Genomic DNA, 23,293 nt, shown 5'->3' on the forward strand with positions numbered 1-23,293 from the left:
ATATTGATTTTTATATTAATAGTAATTAACGAACAAATTAAATAAAGAAAACCCTAACAACATTAAATTAATTAACTAGACTAAGTTAATTGTAATGAAAACCCTTGGGTTCTCTTTCTTTTTATCTTTGTGGGCTTATATATACACCGACGTATGAAATAAACGCTTTAGCTCAGAGTGTTTGTTCTATGTTCAGAAAATCGTTTGGTCTTCCAAAGTTACGTTCGTTTCTCTATTCTTGGAATGAACATTGTTTTTTTTAATGTTATAATCAAGGTTCGTTTTATGGATTCTGAATTTGACTTAAAATTTTGTGTAGATTTCTTCGCTCTCGCTGTTCTGGTTGGGGATTGGGACCTTGACGATAGAACTATTTGGTAATTTCATATTCTTGTTCTAATTAAGATTAATTTAAATCTATCGTGTTTTAACCTTATTAATCTTATTAAGGTTCTTGTTTTCAATTTTGTTTTTTTTTTACTTTTTCTTGCACTATAGGTCTCAGTGTGTTCTTGGATCCAATTGAATTGAATATTTCTTTGAACTTTTATTGGTAAGTGGATTCTGTTACACTGTTGACTGCTTTTATTTAATTTTCTTGTCTTTTACTCATAATTAGAATAAACTGTTGAATAATTTAACTTTTTTTCTTGTCCTTGCAATGTATGTTCACTAATTCTAAATATATGTTCTTATGGTATGCTAATATATGTTCACTAATTAATTTTTAACTATCCTAATAAAATTATAGTTCCTAATTATCCTAATAATCCTTAAATTATCCTATCATTTTCCTAATTAGTCATAAAATATAAAATATTGATTTTTATATTAATAGTAATTAACGAACAAATTAAATAAAGAAAACCCTAACAACATTAAATTAATTAACTAGACTAAGTTAATTGTAATGAAAACCCTTGGGTTCTCTTTCTTTTTATCTTTGTGGGCTTATATATACACCGACGTATGAAATAAACGCTTTAGCTCAGACTGTTTGTTCTATGTTCAGAAAATCGTTTGGTCTTCCAAAGTTACGTTCGTTTCTCTATTCTTGGAATGAACATTGTTTTTTTTTAATGTTATAATCAAGGTTCGTTTTATGGATTCTGAATTTGACTTGAAATTTTGTGTAGATTTCTTCGCTCTCGCTGTTCTGGTTGGGGATTGGGACCTTCACGACAGAACTATTTGGTAATTTCATATTCTTGTTCTAATTAAGATTAATTTATATCTATCGTGTTTTAACCTTATTAATCTTATTAAGGTTCTTGTTTTCAATTTTGTTTTTTTTTTTTACTTTTTCTTGCACTATAGGTCTCAGTGTGTTCTTGGATCCAATTTTATTGAATATTTCTTTGAACTTTTATTGGTAAGTGGATTCTGTTACACTGTTGACTGGTTTTATTTAATTTTCTTGTCTTTTACTCATAATTAGAATAAACTGTTGAATAATTTAACTTTTTTTCTTGTCCTTGCAATGTATGTTCACTAATTCTAAATATATGTTCTTATGGTATGCTAATATATGTTCACTAATTAATTTTTAATTATCCTAATAAAATTATAGTTCCTAATTATCCTAATAATCCTTAAATTATCCTATCATTTTCCTAATTAGTCATAAAATATAAAATATTGATTTTTATATTAATAGTAATTAACGAACAAATTAAATAAAGAAAACCCTAACAACATTAAATTAATTCAAACTTTTTGGATCTGAAACTCCTAATTCAATGTAGTTTGCTTGCGTTTCTGTGGTTTTCTGAAGTCCTCACACTTGAGGCAAGATGTTGATCCATTTAATTTACCATTTCATGAGCAATCCGTGTGGACACCATGATTTTCTCATTCACATTTCTATCAATATAGGAAGAATGGGAGAAATGCATTGGTACAGTAATGATCTCCATCACACGAGCTTCATTTCCATGGCCTTGTTTTTAATTTTCATTAAGATTTATTTTCTGCAATTGGTGGCCGGAATTTGTTGCTTCGCCGGAGAAGATGGTGGTTTCCACCACCACCACCACGTGTGTCACTCCCTGGCCCTTGGATCTAGTTGCTATGATCTAATCTTGTTCATTCATTTTAAATACTTCATTTAATGCACCATGCTTCGCGTTTGACTCAATTGTAGCGCGCATCATCAGATCTGAACCATTGCCTTGTGCCACGTCAATTAATGAACGAGATCATGTGGCTGTGCCTTTTTCGCTTACTTTTATTTTCTTTTATTTTCTGTTAATTCATTCTATTTTCAAAAATTCAGTAAAAATTCATTTGAAGTCAGAAAAATATGAGACCAATTCCAAAAAAATTCTTGAAAAAACTAGTTTCATATTATGATTTTTAATTATTTGTGTGACTTCATTTGATATTTTTTATGAATTACTTGGTTTGTATTGATTTTAATTCATTTTAAAATACTTTCTGACTTTTAAAAAATACAAAAATATTTTCATAGCATCTATGGATCATGATATGCCAATGAAAAATAGTCTCAACAATTTCTTATTTGTTTTGAGATTATTTGAGATTTTAATTCATATTATGCTATTTTTGGTTGTTTTTAATTGTTTTTAATTACTTTCTGATTCCAAAAATTTGTAAGAAAATTAGTCAAAGTTTGTTTGACTATGTTGAACCTATGAGAATTTAACTGGACTTTTTGAAGTTGCTTTGAATTGAATTTGAGGTTCCTTTTGGTTTGTTTATTTTTCATTTGTATTTTCTTTTAATTCAAAAAATACCAAAAAATATCATTGACTTCTTGACTTGTTATATTCATTTCTCTTTTGTTTGGTGTTGATTGAGTTTGATTTAATCCAACTTTGATCAATTGGGATTGGTTGTTGACTTCTTTCTCCCTCCCTTTCATCTTCATCCCTTTCTTTCCATCAATGGCCAGTGAGTTAAAGTCTTGAGGTTGGTCTTGACAAATGAGAGGTTTAACCTTCTTTGATCCAAACCAAACTCAACTTGATCCATGATCAAGTGAGTTATTTTGTGTCCAAGATAGGTTGCTTCTTGGTCAAGCAAATAACCAAAAGTTAATACAAGGCCCTTCCCCTTTTGTTTGGCATGACAAGTTTATGGAGCTTGTCTTACTAGTTATGACCTCTAACTTGTGTTCTTTGCTTATATTTTTATTGACCGGCCTCAGATAGGTGTGACTACTGCATTAGTCCACTTACGATTGCTTAACATAGCGCTATATTTTCTTATGACAAACTAACATAACCTTACTAATCACTAACCTTAATTTGAGCTTTTAAATTCTTGTCATTTACTTTTAATGTCATTTATTTCTTTCTCATTATTCATCTTGATTTTCATCTTTGCTCACTTGAGCACATATTTTATGTTTATGTCATTTTTCTTTTGTTCATTTGAGCCTATTATTGTACATAAATATATTGTTATTTTGTGTTGTTTTGTGTTTGTCTTAATGTGAACCAAAAATGCAAAAGGAGAAAGGACTTAGAATTAGGACTTACCCATGCTTAAAGGAGTTCAAGAGCAACTAGGCCTCATGCCTTTAGAATGCAAAATTTGTTGAAGAGCAACTAGGCCTCATGCCTTTAGAATGCTAAAATTCAAAGTTGATCTCAAAGGACTTCTCCTTAAACTCATTCTTGGTCCATTACCTTTATTGTGTTGTGAGCTTTTTGATGTTTGCTTTTGTGTGATATAGATCCCATCCTAAGATTGTGAAAAGAGGACCATTGTCATGAGTAGCCAAGTTAAGATTCAAGCCAAATGGAGATCCTAGGAGCTTGAATTCAAATTATTGATTGCTTGTTTGTGTGCTAAATCCAAAGGAAAGGAGCATCTTGAGTCATCTCTATATGACTTCAAGAAAAGGAACTCCAAGGGTTTTTCTTTCCCCTCTTATCTTTGTATGCTTTAGGACTAGCCCTTCTCTTCTTCTCCCCACTCTAACCAAGCCAAAAATCATTTTTCAAAACTTTGACTTTATTTCAAATTAGAAACCTAGGCCTTAAGCCTTTGACTTTTCAAAACCATTTTCATAAATACTCATTGTAAATAAATTTTAATCCAACTTTGACTTCATTTTGTAAATAAATCTAACTTGTAAATATAACCCATTTCAAGTTATTTTGTGGTTCCAATGGCCATTTTGTTAAAACCTTTTCAAAAACATTAGTTATAGGTTTGAGTTATCATAGTGGTTAATGTAAATCTTACCTCATCCTTAGTGTTGGATTATAAGTCTTCCATGCTTATTATAGGGTTAACCCCTCACTACCATGTTGAAGCCTTCCTCACATGGTGGATTGTTGGTTTAGGTGGAGTTTTCTCCCTTTGATAACCAAAAGACCTTAAGGCTTTTGATTAAAATCAATTCACCAACCTTTGAAATTTTTACCCCGAACTACAAGGTTTTGATCCTCCTTTGTGATGGTACGTAGGCAATGGGTTCATCCACTCAAACAACAAAATTTGTAAATATAATTTATTCTCTTCTCATCCCTCCAATCATTTGCACAAATCTACCAACCTACAATACATATTTGCAAAAACGGTTCCCTTAGAGTACTAAGGATGTTTTGGGTGCGTAAAACCTTCTCATTTCATAACCAACCCCCTTACCTAGATCTCTGACATTTTTATTAGTTTTTGATTTGAAAAACTTCTTGGCTTTTGTTCGCTTTTTAGCCTTTCCTTTGGACAAATAAAAGTGCGGTGGCGAATCGAATTGTATGTTGACTTTTGGTTTAGTCAATAAACCTAAAGGTAACGAAAACCCCGCTACACCATAAGCGAGTTTCTTCAATGTTAAGCTTTCTTGAATCAGAGGATCTTATAGTCAGAGTCTTCATTTAGCGATTGCAACTTCAGAGGATGCTTGTTGTTGACTGTCTTTAGAGTTTCTCTTTATTTGACTTCTTCAGAGCGTACGTCTTCAGAGTCTAGAGTCATTCTTCCCCTTCAGAGTGTCTGACTTCTTTAGTTTAGCTAACATCTTCATTTTATCAGAATTAGAGCTTCTGGTCGCGTATCTTTTGAGTAGCATCTTAGAGCTTGATTCTGTATCTGATGATTGTCTATCTGATTGTTTTGATCAGAGTCCTACACACTTAGAAAAATTTCGTTAGGGTACCATTTTTGTTTCATCCTTTGTTATCATCAAAATCTTAGAGATACATTGTAGAACTAAATTTCTTCTTACCTAAGGCAAATTGACTTTTATTAATTTATAAAATGTTGATTAAAACACACTAGTAAACCAATTGGTTTTAACTAAGTGTTGGATTAAATTGGTCTATTAAACTAATGTTGATGAGTGTTGGGTTAATTAAATTAGTAAAATACTTCAAGTCTTTAGAAGTAATTAAGTTTATTATTATTGAAATATTAGAGGATTATAATTAATGAGTTTCTTATCATTATTTTCGGTTTGTTTGAATTTTTGTTTGGAATTAGAGTTGGGCCTGGCCCATACTATTTTTTTTCTTTACTAGGTCATTTGGATAACCCGAGGGTCAACTAGGTCAAACCCAGGACCCACCCCCTGAACTGGGTCAAGTGTGACACAGGTTCATCATCTTCTTCCCTAATCTGAAACCCTAAATCTTGCGCGCGGTAAAACAAAAGCAGATCAAAAGTTGGAATTAAAACTTTCTAATTTTACTACAGAGGCACTGAGCAATTGAATTTACAAGGAAATCAGTCTTAATACATTACAAATTCACAAACCCTAATCTAATGAAATCTCAATTAGAATCAAATTTAAACTTTCTAATTACATAACAATCAAAATAAAAAACTAAAATCTAAAAACTCTACAAAAACCTAAGTTGAAATCAGAATTGAGTACGAAAAAGAAAACTCTAAGGGACTATTGCTACCAATCAAGCCAAACACACCAGAGCTCTGCCTCCGAAGACTTAGGGTTCTTCACTTTGAAACCCTAATATCTTGAGCTTAACCTTCAGATCAATTCCCACAGTACCTCGCATCAAAGAAAAGGAAGAGATAGAAAAGGAAGAAAGGAAAGACAAAAAGAACGGAGTAAAGTAAAATTATTACCTTTTCGCCAGAGAAAGTCTCTTCTCCGTAGGTTGGTATAACTTTGATTCCTAAATTATATTGTTGAGTGTTTGATGTTGTTGATTGTATGATGATTAGGGTTCAGGTAAATTGATTATAATTGGGGATTTGTTTGGTTGAATATGTTGTTTGATGCATGATAAAAGGTCATGGAATTGGGAATTTTTGTTTGACAGGGGTTTGGGATGATTCTGGGTAAGTTAAGGTTCGATATGGGTTAGGTTGAGGTTCGGGACGAAGGAAGAAAATGAAGATTCATCTTCTTTAGGGTTAGGGTTCATTTGTGTAAAGCGTTTTGGGGTTAGGGTTCTTAGGTTTAGGGTTAGGGTTCTAAGTTCAAGAGGTTTCTGGGTTGATGTTTATCACCCGAATGAACACCGATTGAACTTCAACCGGAGACCTCAGGTGCAAGGTGGTTCAGGGCGGGGAACAATGGTCTCTGGGTTGGGGGTTGCATTTTTGGGATGATGTCCATCATGTTCATAATGAACATGATGAATGTAGTGGTCCGGTGGGGGTTGGAGTGGTGGTGAAGGGCATCTCAGGAAAGGGTTTAGAGAGAGGTCAGAGAGCAAATTGAAGAGTAGAGAGAATTGAGAGAAGAGAGAGAGAAAGAAGATTGAAGAGTGAGAGGGCGCTGAAGGGGACGAGAGTCATATACCCCCATGGTGACCTCTCTGATGCCAGCCAAGTGGCACTCTCGGAGCCCTTCAGATCAGTTGACTATCTCAATCAACAGATGCTTCTCTGCGTGCGCGAATACCATGTACACCCATTGACTTCCCATTTGATCCCTCTGTTTTAATTACTTTGACCAGGTATGAGGATCCAACGTTCTTGGAAAAATGTGTGTGCATTGCGTTAGATCGGTCCAACGTTCCAGGACGAGAGTCAATCGTTGACTCTCTCCATGGATTGTCCTCAATCGTGGGCTTCAAAATGCAATGGGCTTTCTAGCCCTTGATAATTACCCCCCCCCCCCCCCCCCCCCCATTTTCAAGCTCATTTGCTAACCCAGGGTATAATACACCCCATTCGTTTATTTTTAAATTTTTAGTTAATTAATTACTTAATTAACTATTAATTAAGATATATCCATTTAATATTTAGGATTAATTCAAATTAAAAAAAAAATTTGTTATTTATTTATGACATGTTTATCTAATTAATTAATTACGATAGTAATATTTTAATTAATTAGGGATTTATATTATTTATATTAGGGTTAATTAAATCAGGAATTAGAGAATAGAATCAGGGATAATTATTAGGGTTTTAAGGGAATCAAAAATGGGACAAAATAGGGATAAGGAATATATCTTGTGACATCCAAATTTAATTCATTTGTATTCCTTTAATTTAATTTATATTATTATATCGTATTTAACATATTATTATTAATTTAATTAAATGATGTTTTCAAGTTAGAACGGGATAAAGACACGGGATGCAATTGGGGATAAAACTAAGGGATTCTCAAAGGTTAAATCAGGATTAAAGTCGGGATAAAGGTATTATGTCTAACACATAATTATGATTCCCAATCTATTTTCTTAAATAAATTAAAACACTATTTTTGCAAGGGATAAAAGGATAAAATCAATTCAAATTCACTTTAAACCATAAGACATATACCCTAGTGTATTGAGGTAGTTTCTAAAATCACTTCTCCACCCTCGATGCGTGAGAATTTTCAAGGGATAAAAACAATCAATCAATCACCATTTTCAAAAATAACTACGGTACTCTGATCTTTCGCCTAATGCGGAAGTACGTAGGTATAAAGTTGTAAACTCTAGCGAGTATAGTTATGAAGAACCTTTTTTGATCTCTCAACCATTTAAGTAAGATATCTTCTATAAATAAATAATTAATAATTAATTAGTAATCAAGCAAACACCTTAGAAACATACATTAACCCTAGAATTATAGGAGGATCCCATTGAGTACAATGGAGGTAAAGGGTGTCTAACACCTTCCCCTTACTTAATTGACTCTTGAACCTAGTCTCTCACCTTTAACTATTACATTTTATTATTATTTTACTGTTCCTTAGGAACAAATAAATGATGGTGGTGACTCTGTCATTTTTCCAGCCGCGACAACGCCAATCACATCTTGTATTAAGAAAATTCTATTAAAACTTAAGATAGTAAAACTAAATAATTTTGTTCTTTTATTAGCACAAAATATTTAAATATATATTTTAAAAGTTATTAATCTTGTTAAAAACAGTTTGATGATTTTTATTAATCTTTTAATTAATTACTTATAGAATGTAGCACTAAATATGTTATTTATTTAGTATCTGGTTTAAACGGTTCAATAGTGATTTAAGTTGTAAGTTGTTACCTGATGATGATCCCGCACCTCTGAATCTCTCGACTAAATTCCTTCCCCCAGGGCTGAAACTGTTTTCACCGACTTGTTCATAAATGTCAATACATCTAGTGCCATGCATATGTTGTATTACTTCGAGCCTGTCAATAGATAGGTGACCTTTTTTGTCCATCAAGGGCTCGAAGCTAAACACTGCAACAATATTGTTCTTTAAAGTATCATCTACAATCCAATTCACACCTGGGTCATCAACATAATTCTTAGGGTACTTTAAGATAACTGAAATCATTGAATTCAGATCTTGCTTGAAAGAACGTCGTTCCTGCAAAACGTCTAACAATCTCACCCATAATTCTCCATCCTTCCAATCTCCAAATTTAGCAAGCGGTCCTTGTCCATATCTTGCAAATGCCAGTTGTTTAAAAATCTCATGAGTATCTATGACAACCATTTTAGACGGAAGGGCCTACAAAGAAGAAAACATCCATAACCCTAACTAACTTGAATGCCAAAGAATACAACTCAACAAAGAAACTTTCAGAATTACTGCTAGGATTAAAATTACCAAATTTCAACTAAGCAAAGCAAAACAATAAATAATATTAGTACAATGAAATTTCATAGAGCTAGAATCAAAATTATCAAATACAAATCTGATACAAACAATCCTAAAACTACAAATTATCATATTAAAATTGTTGAATTGTAATTCCTTATGTCGAAGCAGATTGCTCGATAGAACAATGATGTGTCGAACAACCTAGTGTGTTGAGTTGTATTAGTATGTCGAAGTGTTGAAGCATGTTATTTCACACAGGATTTCGACTTAGGCATATTTTTAGTAATGTTTACTATTTTGGGCTTTGACTTAGGGAGAAAGCTAACCTAAATCTATAACCTATTCTAAAAAAATCATAACATTGTATTCACAGAATTTTTCAATTGCAAAAAAGTGAATAAAGAAGTTTTCCACATGTTATTGGCTGAGAGAAACCTCTGCAGAAAATATTCTTCTTTTTCTCCAACGTTCTTTTCTTTCTTTCTCAAACGTTGTTTTCTTTTTACTGTTATTACATGGTTGATAATAATCTTGTTCATCAAGATTGATAGAAATTATCAATAGGTTGTGGTGGATTTCTAACATCTGGTATCAGAGCCCCGATTTAAGCGATTTATGGGAAGAAAATCACGATGGCAATGAATCATCCAAACGGGAATTTTCCAGCGAGTCTTCCGATTCTCAAGAACAATAATTATGAGAATTGGTGCAAGAAGATGAATGTTGTATTCTGTTATCAAGATCTTTGGGATCTTGTAAAGGAATGAGTAACAACGCTTGTAGAAAACGCGACGGATCAGGAAAGGGATGCACATAAAGAATTGAAAAAGGAAGATTTAAATCTCTCTTTATAATCCATCAATGTGTTGATCCAAATAATTTTGAAAATATTAGTAGTATAGATTCATGCAGAAGTCAAAGGTAACACATCTAGCAGCGACGAAGAGGATACTAAGGTATCAGAAAGGAACTCTCGACCATGACATTTTGTTTCCTGCAGTTGATGAAGGGAAAGAATGCAAACTAGTGGAATACACCGGCTCAAGTTGGTGTAGTGATGCTAAGGATCTAAAATCCACAATTGGCTATGTGTTTATGCTAGGTGGTGCACCAGTTGCTTGGAGTTCGATAAAGGAGCCAGTAGTGGCATTATTATCGTGCGAAGTAGAATACATAATTGATTCCTTTTATGAATGTCAAGCAACATGGATGGTGAATCAGGTCGAAGAGATAACAACAAAGAGTCATGGAACAATTATCATGAAGGTCGACAACATGTCAGCTATCAATCTAGCAAAGAATCCGATAGCACATGGTCGAAGCAAGCACATCGAAATGAGGTTACATTATCTTCGAGAGCAGGTAGCAGATGGGAAAATGAATTTCGAACACTGCAGAACTGAGAATTAGATTGCATACATCATGGCAAAGGGAGTGCATATCGAAGTGCTCAGAAGACTAAGAGTTATGACGAATGTAGATAGCTTAGACACAATGAATTATGTGGTGTGTTGAATTGTAATTCCTTGTGTCGAAGCAAGTTGCTCGACAGAACAAGGATGTGTCAAATAACCTAGTGTGTCGAGTTGTATTAGTGTGTCGAAGTATATTGCTTCACGCAGGATTTCGACTTAGGCCTATTTTTAGTAATGTAAACTATTTTGAGCTTTTATAGTTTTGGGCTTTGGCTTAGGGAGTAAGCTAACCTAAATTTATAAATAGAGGGAGTAACCCTTATTCTAAAAAAACACATAACATTGTATTTACAGAATTTTGCAGTTGCAAAATGAATAAAGAAGTTTTCCACAGGTTAAGGGCAGAGAGAAAATTCAGCGGAAAATATTCTTCTTATTCTCCAACATTCATTTTTTCTTTCTCAATCGTTCTTTTATTTTCATTGTCATTGTATGATTGATAACAATCTTGTTCATCAATATTGATAGAAATTCTACATTGGTTATGGTGGATTTCTAACAAAAACTACTAATTTACATGCAATATTAAAATTAGTATACAAGCCTAAAACTACCAAAGTACGCCTCCTTCTCTCACACTCACACTTTCTTTTTTGAACTGCAGACAAAAAAGTGAAAAAAATTAAAGAAGAATTTTAAACAAAAGTTAAAGATCAATGCGACCAATTTATCTAATAAAATGTGCATGTTCTATGTTTTGTTGGCAAAATAAAACCAAGTAATTGAAATAATAAAGCCTAAAAGCCATCAACCTTGCTCTATAAATTGTCAATGTTTTGCCATAAGATAACACTAACTTTTTCAAAAATATCTGAATTTACTCAATAGTGATGTCAAACTTAAACAATCATTCAGAGTCATTCTGAGATCAAACAACACTTCAAATTTTGCATGAAAAATTAAATAAACCCTCGTAAAAGAAATTGTTTTCATGTACCTGTGATGGAATGAGTAAGAGTAAGAGAGTAAATCAAACAACTTGAATAAACGTGAGTTGAAATTTGAAATGCAAACATTGCTTGTTTGGTCACCACCGTCTTTTTTTTTTTTCTTCTGCAATTGAAATGGAGAAGATGAACACTGATCGACGGTGGTGGTTAAAGGGATAAAGAGACATAAATGATAGGTCTGATTAGCATCCATCTTCCTAAATAAATACTCCCTCCATTCCTTTTTAAATGTCATTTTTTAGAAAGAAATTTGTTTATTTTTAAATGTCATTTCAAAGTTCAATATAGTATTTTCAAAATTATCCTTAATCATTTATTATATATAGAGAAAAAATTTAAATAAATTACTAAAAAGTTAAGGATATTATAGAAAAAAAATATAATCGTTATTAAAAAGTAACAATAATCATTAGTTATCTTGATATATATAAAAAAACGACACTTAAAAAGGAACGGAATATGTATTTTTCTTCCGAGTGCTTTATGTAGGAGCAGGCCTGTTGCCCTAGGAGCTCAAATCAATCCATAGCCAACTCAGTTAAGGAAAGGATCACGATTGCATGACTTTAGCAGCAGAAAGTCATGCTTGACTTTGGGCAAATTATGTCTGTATGATCAATTGAATGAACCAAAGCACCCCACGTGTCTTTTTTAATAGAAAAGTTAAAAAATCTGAAAATCTCTACGGTTCCGTTACCGCCCTTCCTCTTTTCATTAGCGTTGTTTCGATCAAGGCCGGTTCTTTTCCTGTGCAAGTTGTGCAGTAGTAGCACATGGCCTCACTTTTTGTGGGGCCTCAAATTAACTATTATTAGTGAATATAAAAAAATTAATAAATAAAAATATTTTTGTATCACATATAATAAATAAAATATTAAATGCTGAAAAATAAGATATTTGGAAACCAAACGTTTTTTTCTCCTTTCTCACACGTTCTCACTTCTCTCTCCTCTCAAACGTTATTCTCTTCTCTCTTTCTCTGTTAGAGCTGTTTGAAACCAGAAAAAAAATCTTATTTTTCCTTTTCAATCCTCTCTTTTATCAGGTTAGTTTATTCAATTAGTTACTTTCCATTTATTTTTATTGTGATTATTTGATTTTGAAGGTAGAAAAAAATAGTAATTTTAGATTTATTTTAAATTTTAGGGTGAAATCCTATTTTAGTTCCTGTATCAATATTGATTTTAGATTTTAGATTTTAGATTTTAGGGTGGAAATGAGGGTAACTTTTGTTCTTTATAAAATTATAATATATAAATAAATAAAATTTTAGGGTGAAATGGGATACTAGTATACTGTATATACTACTCAGTAGTATCAAAATTCAAAACAAGAATACTGTTGGTGTTGGTGACGATTTTTATACCTACTTTTTCTCATAAGACCAAATTGCAATTTGGAATCTTTCAAAACAAAATTAGTATGTATTAGTATTGATATTTTTTATGATTAATTTATAATTTATTTAATTAAATGTAATTTGTTTTCTTACTATTAATTTATAATTTGCTTTTAATTTATAATTATTAATTTTTTATGGTACTATATTAGAGAAGAACACAACATAATAAAATATAATTGAATATTAATTAAAGTCTTTAATATTCTTTGATGATTAATTTATAATTTCTTTTATTTAATGTAATTGATTTTTTTTGTTATTGATGTAGGAACACAATTTCACAACAGGATAATTAGTAGATCATCGACGAACACAAAAGACATTGTGAGAAATTTCAAGTTTTTCTTATTATGTCTCCTAAGATGCCTCCTAAGAGTAGAAAATTTGAATGTGGAAATGATAAACGTAAGAAAAAGAAAAAAAATGAAGAGTTAATTCAATCTCAAGTAGGAGCTCTTGATAAATTTTAATCAAAGAACCACAAGTTTCAAATGAAAGTCGTTATGTTGATAATATTGATAGTTTGCCTATTGAAAATGATAATCTTGATAGTGTGCCTATTGAAAATGATAATCTTGATAGTGTGCCCATTGAAAATGATAATCTTGATAGTATGCCCACTGAAAATGATAATCTTAATAGAATGCCCATTGAAAATGATAATCTTGATAGTGTGCCAATTGTTGATGAAGTTAATAATGATGATGATGCCGATGATGATGATGATGATGATAATGTTGATTATGATATATTTGATCCAAGAAATTAGGATCGTCTTCAACCTAAACTGATTGATTTATTAGTTGTGAAAGGTCCTAAAAGAGATAATTCTATTGTGAAGGGTCCTAGAGATAGTTTGAATAGACGTTTTACGGCTAATTTGTATACTAGAGCTTTAGCAAATGGAGAGGTGTGGGATAGAGATTGGCTTGTTTATTCGAAAGAGCTTGATAGAGTATTTTGTTTTTGTTGTAAAGTTTTTAAAAATGGGATTGTTAGGGGACAATTAGAAAATGAGGATTATAGTGATTGGGTACATGTTGGTGAAAGAATTAAAGAGCACGAGTTAGGCATGGAACATGTTAAAAATATGACTACTTGGTATGAGTATCGCAAAAGGCTGCAAAAATTTCAAACTATTGATAAAACAACTCAAAGATTAATTGAGAAAGAAAAGGATCACTGAAAAAATGTTTTAAAAAGAGTTATTTCAATAGTGAAATTTCTTGCTAAGCATAATTTAGCCTTTTGTGGTTCTAAGGAGAAATTGTACGAAGATAGCAATGGAAACTTTTTGGGTTTGATTGAAATGTTAGCTGAATTTGACCCAATCATCCAAGAACATGTTAGACGTGTTACAACTCAAAAAGTTCATATTCATTATCTTGGGCATAACATACAAAATGAGTTGATTTCATTGCTTGGTTCTGCAATTAAAATTGAAATCATTAGAAAAATCAAACAGGCAAAGTATTTTTCAGTGATACTTGATTGTACTCCTGATGTTAGTCACCAAGAGCAGATGTCTTTGATAATAAGATATGTGGATATTTCTTCAGCTTCTGTTAGTATTGAGGAATCATTTTTAGGATTTTTGAATGTGAATGATACAAGTGGTCAGGGGCTTTTTGATGTTTTACAAAATGAATTGAAAGAACTTGGTCTCGATCTATTTGACGTGAGAGGGCAATGTTATGATAATGGGTCCAATATGAAAGGAAAACACCAAGGTGTGCAAAAGAGATTATTAGACATAAATTCGAGAGCCTTTTATACTACTTGTGGTTGTCATAGTCTTAATTTGACATTGTGTGATATGGCTAACTCTTGTATTAAAGCTATGAATTTTTTTGGAGTTGTTCAACGCATTTATACAAAATCATTGTCATCCACTCGTTGGGAGAGTCGTGTAGAAAGTGTCAAAGCTATAAGAACTCAAATGTTAGAATTTACAGAAGCTTTACTTGAAGTGTCAGAAAATGATCTTGATCCTAAAATACAAAATGAAGTTAAATCCTTAGCAACAAATGAGCTTGGTGATTTTGAGTTTTTAATGGCTATAATTATTTGGTTTGAAATATTATCTGCAATTAATTCTGTTAGCAAGCTTTTACAGGAAAAGGATATGCTTATTGATGTTGCTATGCAAAAAATTAAGGAGTTAATTTCGTATTTTGAGGGATATAGAGAAACATGTTTTTATAAGTTATTCATTAACGCTAAGGAAATTGAGGTGGAATTGAATATTGCCCAAATATTTCCTCAAAGGCGTATAATTAGAAGAAAAAGGCAATTTGATGAGAATTTGAATATCCTATCAGTCGAGCTATCAGAAGAAGAATCATTCAGGGTTAATTATTTACTTTACCTTGTTGATCAAGCTGTTGTTTCTCTTAATAAGAGGTTTGAGCAATACCAAGAGTATGAAAGTATTTTTGGTTTCTTGTTTACTTCTCACAAGTTACAATCATTAGATGATGCAACTTTGAAGTCTTGTTGTACTAACTTTGAGCAGGCATTGAAACATAATGAGCAATCTGATATTGATGGGAATGAATTTTTTGCAGAGTTGAAGTTACTAAGAGAAATGTTGCCTGAAGGAACCATAAGACCTACTGATATATTATTATTATTTTTAAAAGGATTGGATTGTTTTCCTAATACAGTTATTGCATATAGAATCTTATTGACTATTCCTGTGACAGTTGCTTCAGCAGAAAGAAGTTTTTCAAAATTGAAATTGTTAAAGACTTACTTGCGGTCTACCATGTCACAAGAAAGGCTTAATGGATTGGTATTAATAGCTATTGAAAATGATATTTTGGAGACAATAAAATATGAAGACTTAGTTGACTATTTTGCTTCAAAAAATGTTCGTAGGAAGACTCTTTTTATGTAGTTAGATAATTTAAGTTGTAAGAAATGGTGTTAGTAGTTTAAACAATACCTTTGAACTTTTTGATACTTCATTTGATTAATATATAATTTTATCTTTTGTTTTTCATTTTTAATCATATATATATATATATATATATATATATATATATATATATATATATATATATATATATATATATATATATATATAGCTCATTTTTAAAATTAGAACAGGACCTCTGAATTGATTGGGTCGGCCCTGGTTTCGATGATGCCCAATAACTCATAACTCTTTTCTCTATAAAAGAAATCACATACCTCTCTTCTCTTCAAGTCTCTAAATATTCGAGTTTTTCCAATATCATGACATCAAAAATAACATGCAAGAGTGAAAGCAACAACACAAGGGAAGTTTCCATTGAATCACTTCCAAGAGAGAGATTATGTGAAGTGGTTGGAATCGTAGCCTCTCAATCTGTTGTTAACCTTCACAACTTGAAAATGTGTTCCAAAGATTTTGTTGAACCCACGAAAGAAAAAAATGCGCTACAAAAAGTTTATTTCGACAATTTTTCAAGGATCCAATGGCATCCTTATGAGACATAATATGAACTTTTGAAAAGCTGTGAGGAATGTGGAAACACTGAAAGTTTGTTTAGCGAAGGGTTACGTCCCTACTTTTACAATCCAAATGGAGATGATGGTGGTGGTGGTCTTCAAAGATTAATGACTGTTGCTCAAAGTGGTCACAAAGCAGCAAATGTGTATGGTATGATAACGTTGTCTTCAGAAAATGATGATTCAAGAAAAGAAGGAATTGAACATTTGCGTCCTGTCCTCTAAGGTTGAATTCAGAAGACTTGATTGTAGGGGATCATGAGGAGCAAGAACCAAGTACCAAGGATTCTTATTTTTAATACATATTTTAAAAACAAATATTTTTATTTTATAGACAAAACGACAATCTAATCATTTAGAGTTTTAAAAAATTATTAAAGACTTGTTTTTAAACATCTAGAACTTAATTATAATTAATAGATGTAGGTAGTCTGAGTCGAAAAATACCCACTATTTAAATATAATTAATAGGTGTTTTGGATTGTCTTGTAAAACACTAATGACTTAATTATAATTAGTAGGTATTGGGATTCTGGTGAAAGAACATCCATGGTGTAAATATACTCCCTCCATTTCTTTATAAATATTATTAAAATTTATTTATTTTTAAGTGTTATTTCAAAATTTAAATAAAGATAATAATATTGTAGAGAAAAATATAATTATTATTTAAAAAGTAACAATAATTATTAATTGTCTTTTACGTGTAAAAAGTCAAAAACACTATCGTTAAAATGGAATGGATGGAGTAATCAATAGGTGGTGTGGATAGTTGTTTCTAAAACATCCTCAACTTAACTTTAATTTAATAAGTGGATGTTATTTTTTTTAATTAAAATAAAATAAAATAAGAATTGTTTTTAAAATTTAAAAAACATTTATAAAATAAAATTTGCAGTGATTCCAAGTTTTTTTACATATACTCAGACTCTGTAGTTTCTTCCTCATCATCGAGAAAAAAAATCCATTTCTTTTTAAGATTCAGAAGATTCCAATTTCATTTTCCATCTGTTATTTAAGAATTCATTTTTCCCTCATAAATTTATAAAATAAATACTAAACTCACAACCTTTTAAGTTCATTCTTAAATAAATTTTATCCAACTTTAGTCCGTATTTTAAAAACTGTAGGAACATAATTATAATTAGTGAATGTTGGTTGTCTGGTCACGAAACACCCACTATTTACACATATTTAATAGGTATTCTGGATACTCTTTTGTAAAACATTCCGGATTTAACTTTTAATCCGTGGGTATTCGTTGTCTAGTTTGAACACTCCCACTATTTATACATAATTAATTAATGTCCTGAATACTCATTTTTAAACTTAATTATAGTTAGTGGATGTAAGTAGTCTAAGTCAGAGGTCATTTTTAAACACACGCGACTTAATTATAGTTAGTGGAGGTAAGTAGTCTAAGTCAGAGGTCATTTTTAAACACACGCGACTTAATTATAGTTAGTGGGTGTAAATAGTCTTAGACAGAGGACATACACTCTTTAAACATAATTAATAGGTATTTTGGATAGTCGTTTGTAAAACACCCCGAACTTAACTATAATTAGTGGATGTTGGTAGTCTCAGAATCGTTTTGTTAAAATAGACAGTAATGAAATCACTATTTTAGCAAATGATGTGGAAAGGGGGTAGTGACATTGATCTCAAAGAAGCATAACAAACTCTTAAGGCTAAACGCAAGAGATAAACAATATATGAGATCATTATTTTAACAAATGATGCAGAAAGGGGTAGTGACATTGATCTACCAAAAACACAACAAACTCTTAAAATAACCGAAGTTAATTTGAATAAGGCTAAAGACAAGAGACAAACAATATAGGAGATCACTATTTTAGCAAATGATGCAGAAAGGCATAGTGTCATTGATTCACAATAAACATAAAAAAAACTCTTAAAATAGCTGAAACTAACTTGAATAAGGTTAAAGACAAAGAAACAAACAATTGAGGCAAATCTAGCTTTCCGACGAGCTAGGATACGAGTAGAGGCTACCAATATGATCTCGTAATAAATTAGTGCAACCAAATAATTAAAAATTGAAAAACAAAATAGATAGAAAATTACAATAAATAAAGGGTGAGGAGAAATAGGTGTTTTGGATACTTGTTTGTAAAATATCCAGGATTTAATTTTAATTAATGGGTGTTCGTGGTTTGGTCAGAGAACATTCACTATTTAACATAATTAATAGGTGTTCGGGATACTTATTTTTAAACACCCAGAACTTAATTATAATTAGTGGGTGTAGGTAGTCTAGATCAGAGGATACCCAATATTTAAACATGATTAATAGTTGTTTTGGATAACCGTTTGTAAAACACCCAATATTTAACTTTAATTAGTGGATGTTGGTTGTCTGGTCAAATAATACCCATTATTTACACATAATTAATAGGTGTTATGGATATTCGATTGTAAAATACAATAGTTAATAGATGATACGAATACTCGTTTTTAAACACCTAAAACTTAACTTTAATTAATGGGTGTTCATAATTAATAGGTGTTCTGGATACTCGTTTTTAAACATCCAGGACTTAATTAGTGGGTGTAGGTAGTCTGATTCAGAGGACACCCATTATTTAAACATAATTAATAAGTGTCTTGGATACTCGTTTGTAAAATACCCATTGTGTGTAAATAGTGGGTGTTCTCTGACCAGACTACCAACACCTACTAATTAAAGTTAAGTTTTAGGTGTTTTACAAACGAGTATCTAGAACACTTATTAATTATGTGTAAATATTGGATGTGCTCAGACCAGACAAAGAACACTCGCTAATTAAAGTTAAGTCCTAGGTGTTTTACAAAACGATTATCCGAACACCTATTGATTATATTTAAATAATGGGTGTCCTTTGACCAAACTACCAATACCCACTAATTAAAGTTAAGTCTCGGGTGTTTTAGAAACGAGTATCCAAAACACCTATTAATTATGTGTAAATAGTGAGTTAAATTTTTTGATCTAGTTGACAAAAGAATAAAAATAAAAGGATTCAAGATGAATGAAAAATGCTCAAAAAATTAAACTGAATGCACTAAAATGATCAGCGCAAAATAAACTTGTCGGAAACATACATGTTTTGATCAATTTTTGAAATAAAAAATGATCGATTAAAAGACTTAGGCTGATCAAAATGTGATCGGAAAAGGAGTCAAAAAATAAAATGAGCACATCAGGTTAAACTACGCAAATCGTAGTGTCGTGACTGGAGAATTAAAAGAGTCGCCATCATCCTTTATTCGTTCCTAAAGAACAAGGAAATAATGATAAAACCTAAAGATATTGGGTGAGACATTAGGATTCGGGAGTCGGTTAAATAAGGGGAAGGTGTTAGGCACCCCTTACTTCTATTGTACTCAATGGGATCCTCCTATACTTCTAGGGTTTCTACGTTTTCTATGGGATGTTTGCTCATATTGTTTATCAATTTATTAATTACTTATTTATAAGGGATTGAGTTATTATTAAGGAAAAATACTTGATTAAAAAGAATGACAAAGAAAAAGTTTTTTTGTTATTGTACTCGCTAGAGTGTTACAACTTTATGTCTATGTACCTTTAAATGTGTTGAAGGGTCAGAGAATCGTAGTTTATCTAGATAATGTTTATGTGTATGCTATTTTTATCTCTTTTTGAAAAGGGTCTCAATGCATCGGGGACAAAGAAAAATTGTTTGAAAAAATGTCTCAACACACAAGGGTATAGAACATGATGTTTTAATGGGTTTAAATTGATTTTAAATTGAGTATGTTAATCGATAAGATGTGATATCAACCAATATATTCAAAAAATAATCTAATAAATTTGATTTAAAAAATAGGATAAATTATATATATATATATATATATATATATATATATATATATATATATATATATATATATATATATATATATATATATATATATATATGAATAAGACATAAAAAAAGAAAAAGAAAGTTATCAATTAATATTTATTTTTTATTTTTTGTTTAAGACTTAATTATTTACCTTAACTAATTAATTTTTAATTATCCTAATAAAATTATAGTTCCTAATTATCCTAATAATCCTTAAATTATCGTATCATTTTCCTAATTAGTCATAAAATATAAAATATTGATTTTTATATTAATAGTAATTAACGAACAAATTAAATAAAGAAAACCCTAACAACATTAAATTAATTAACTAGACTAAGTTAATTGTAATGAAAACCCTTGGGTTCTCTTTCTTTTTATCTTTGTGGGCTTATATATACACGGACGTATGAAATAAACGCTTTAGCTCAGAGTGTTTGTTCTATGTTCAGAAAATCGTTTGGTCTTCCAAAGTTACGTTCGTTTCTCTATTCTTGGAATGAACATTGTTTTTTTTAATGTTATAATCAAGGTTCGTTTTATGGATTCTGAATTTGACTTGAAATTTTGTGTAGATTTCTTGGCTCTCGCTGTTCTGGTTGGGGATTGGGACCTTCACGACAGAACTATTTGGTAATTTCATATTCTTGTTCTAATTAAGATTAATTTATATCTATCGTGTTTTAACCTTATTAATCTTATTAAGGTTCTTGTTTTCAATTTTTTTTTTTTACTTTTTCTTGCACTATAGGTCTCAGTGTGTTCTTGGATCCAATTGAATTGAATATTTCTTTGAACTTTTATTGGTAAGTGGATTCTGTTACACTGTTGACTGATTTTATTTAATTTTCTTGTCTTTTACTCATAATTAGAATAAACTGTTGAATAATTTAACTTTTTTTCTTGTCCTTGCAATGTATGTTCACTAATTCTAAATATATGTTCTTATGGTATGCTAATATATGTTCACTAATTAATTTTTAATTATCCTAATAAAATTATAGTTCCTAATTATCCTAATAATCCTTAAATTATCGTATCATTTTCCTAATTAGTCATAAAATATAAAATATTGATTTTTATATTAATAGTAATTAACGAACAAATTAAATAAAGAAAACCCTAACAACATTAAATTAATTAACTAGACTAAGTTAATTGTAATGAAAACCCTTGGGTTCTCTTTCTTTTTATCTTTGTGGGCTTATATATACACCGACGTATGAAATAAACGCTTTAGCTCAGACTGTTTGTTCTATGTTCAGAAAATCGTTTGGTCTTCCAAAGTTACGTTCGTTTCTCTATTCTTGGAATGAACATTGTTTTTTTTAATGTTATAATCAAGGTTCGTTTTATGGATTCTGAATTTGACTTGAAATTTTGTGTAGATTTCTTGGCTCTCGCTGTTCTGGTTGGGGATTGGGACCTTGACGATAGAACTATTTGGTAATTTCATATTCTTGTTCTAATTAAGATTAATTTATATCTATCGTGTTTTAACCTTATTAATCTTATTAAGGTTCTTGTTTTCAATTTTGTTTTTTTTTTACTTTTTCTTGCACTATAGGTCTCAGTGTGTTCTTGGATCCAATTGAATTGAATATTTCTTTGAACTTTTATTGGTAAGTGGATTCTGTTACACTGTTGACTGGTTTTATTTAATTTTCTTGTCTTTTACTCATAATTAGAATAAACTGTTGAATAATTTAACTTTTTTTCTTGTCCTTGCAATGTATGTACACTAATTCTAAATATATGTTCTTATGGTATGCTAATATATGTTCACTAATTAATTTTTAATTATCCTAATAAAATTATAGTTCCTAATTATCCTAATAATCCTTAAATTATCCTATCATTTTCCTAATTAGTCATAAAATATAAAATATTGATTTTTATATTAATAGTAATTAACGAACAAATTAAATAAAGAAAACCCTAACAACATTAAATTAATTAACTAGACTAAGTTAATTGTAATGAAAACCCTTGTGTTCTCTTTCTTTTTATCTTTGTGGGCTTATATATACACCGACGTATGAAATAAACGCTTTAGCTCAGAGTGTTTGTTCTATGTTCAGAAAATCGTTTGGTCTTCCAAAGTTACGTTCGTTTCTCTATTCTTGGAATGAACATTGTTTTTTTTTAATGTTATAATCAAGGTTCGTTTTATGGATTCTGAATTTGACTTGAAATTTTGTGTAGATTTCTTCGCTCTCGCTGTTCTGGTTGGGGATTGGGACCTTGACGATAGAACTATTTGGTAATTTCATATTCTTGTTCTAATTAAGATTAATTTATATCTATCGTGTTTTAACCTTATTAATCTTATTAAGGTTCTTGTTTTCAATTTTGTTTTTTTTTTACTTTTTCTTGCACTATAGGTCTCAGTGTGTTCTTGGATCCAATTGAATTGAATATTTCTTTGAACTTTTATTGGTAAGTGGATTCTGTTACACTGTTGACTGGTTTTATTTAATTTTCTTGTCTTTTACTCATAATTAGAATAAACTGTTGAATAATTTAACTTTTTTTCTTGTCCTTGCAATGTATGTTCACTAATTCTAAATATATGTTCTTATGGTATGCTAATATATGTTCACTAATTAATTTTTAATTATCCTAATAAAATTATAGTTCCTAATTATCCTAATAATCCTTAAATTATCCTATCATTTTCCTAATTAGTCATAAAATATAAAATATTGATTTTTATATTAATAGTAATTAACGAACAAATTAAATAAAGAAAACCCTAACAACATTAAATTAATTAACTAGACTAAGTTAATTGTAATGAAAACCCTTGGGTTCTCTTTCTTTTTATCTTTGTGGGCTTATATATACACCGACGTATGAAATAAACGCTTTAGCTCAGAGTGTTTGTTCTATGTTCAGAAAATCGTTTGGTCTTCCAAAGTTACGTTCGTTTCTCTATTCTTGGAATGAACATTGTTTTTTTTTAATGTTATAATCAAGGTTCGTTTTATGGATTCTGAATTTGACTTGAAATTTTGTGTAGATTTCTTCGCTCTCGCTGTTCTGGTTGGGGATTGGGACCTTGACGATAGAACTATTTGGTAATTTCATATTCTTGTTCTAATTAAGATTAATTTATA

At 30.5% G+C, this 23,293-nt stretch overlaps 1 protein-coding gene and 1 pseudogene across 1 annotated transcript; both read left to right on the forward strand.

Moving 5' to 3' along the window:
• Positions 1 to 13,366: 13,366 nt before the first annotated feature.
• On the forward strand, positions 13,367 to 13,993 carry LOC127112056 (uncharacterized; annotated as a pseudogene).
• A 123-nt stretch (positions 13,994 to 14,116) lies between these two features.
• LOC127112057 (uncharacterized) lies at positions 14,117 to 16,527 on the forward strand. Its single transcript, XM_051046249.1, has 2 exons — positions 14,117 to 15,702; positions 16,308 to 16,527. The coding sequence occupies exons 1-2, from the start codon at positions 14,117 to 14,119 to the stop codon at positions 16,525 to 16,527; spliced, it is 1,806 nt and encodes a 601-aa protein (XP_050902206.1).
• Positions 16,528 to 23,293: the final 6,766 nt, after the last annotated feature.

This window comes from Lathyrus oleraceus, unplaced genomic scaffold (genome assembly GCF_024323335.1).
Source record: "Lathyrus oleraceus cultivar Zhongwan6 unplaced genomic scaffold, CAAS_Psat_ZW6_1.0 chrUn0029, whole genome shotgun sequence".
Lineage (NCBI taxonomy): Eukaryota > Viridiplantae > Streptophyta > Magnoliopsida > Fabales > Fabaceae > Lathyrus > Lathyrus oleraceus.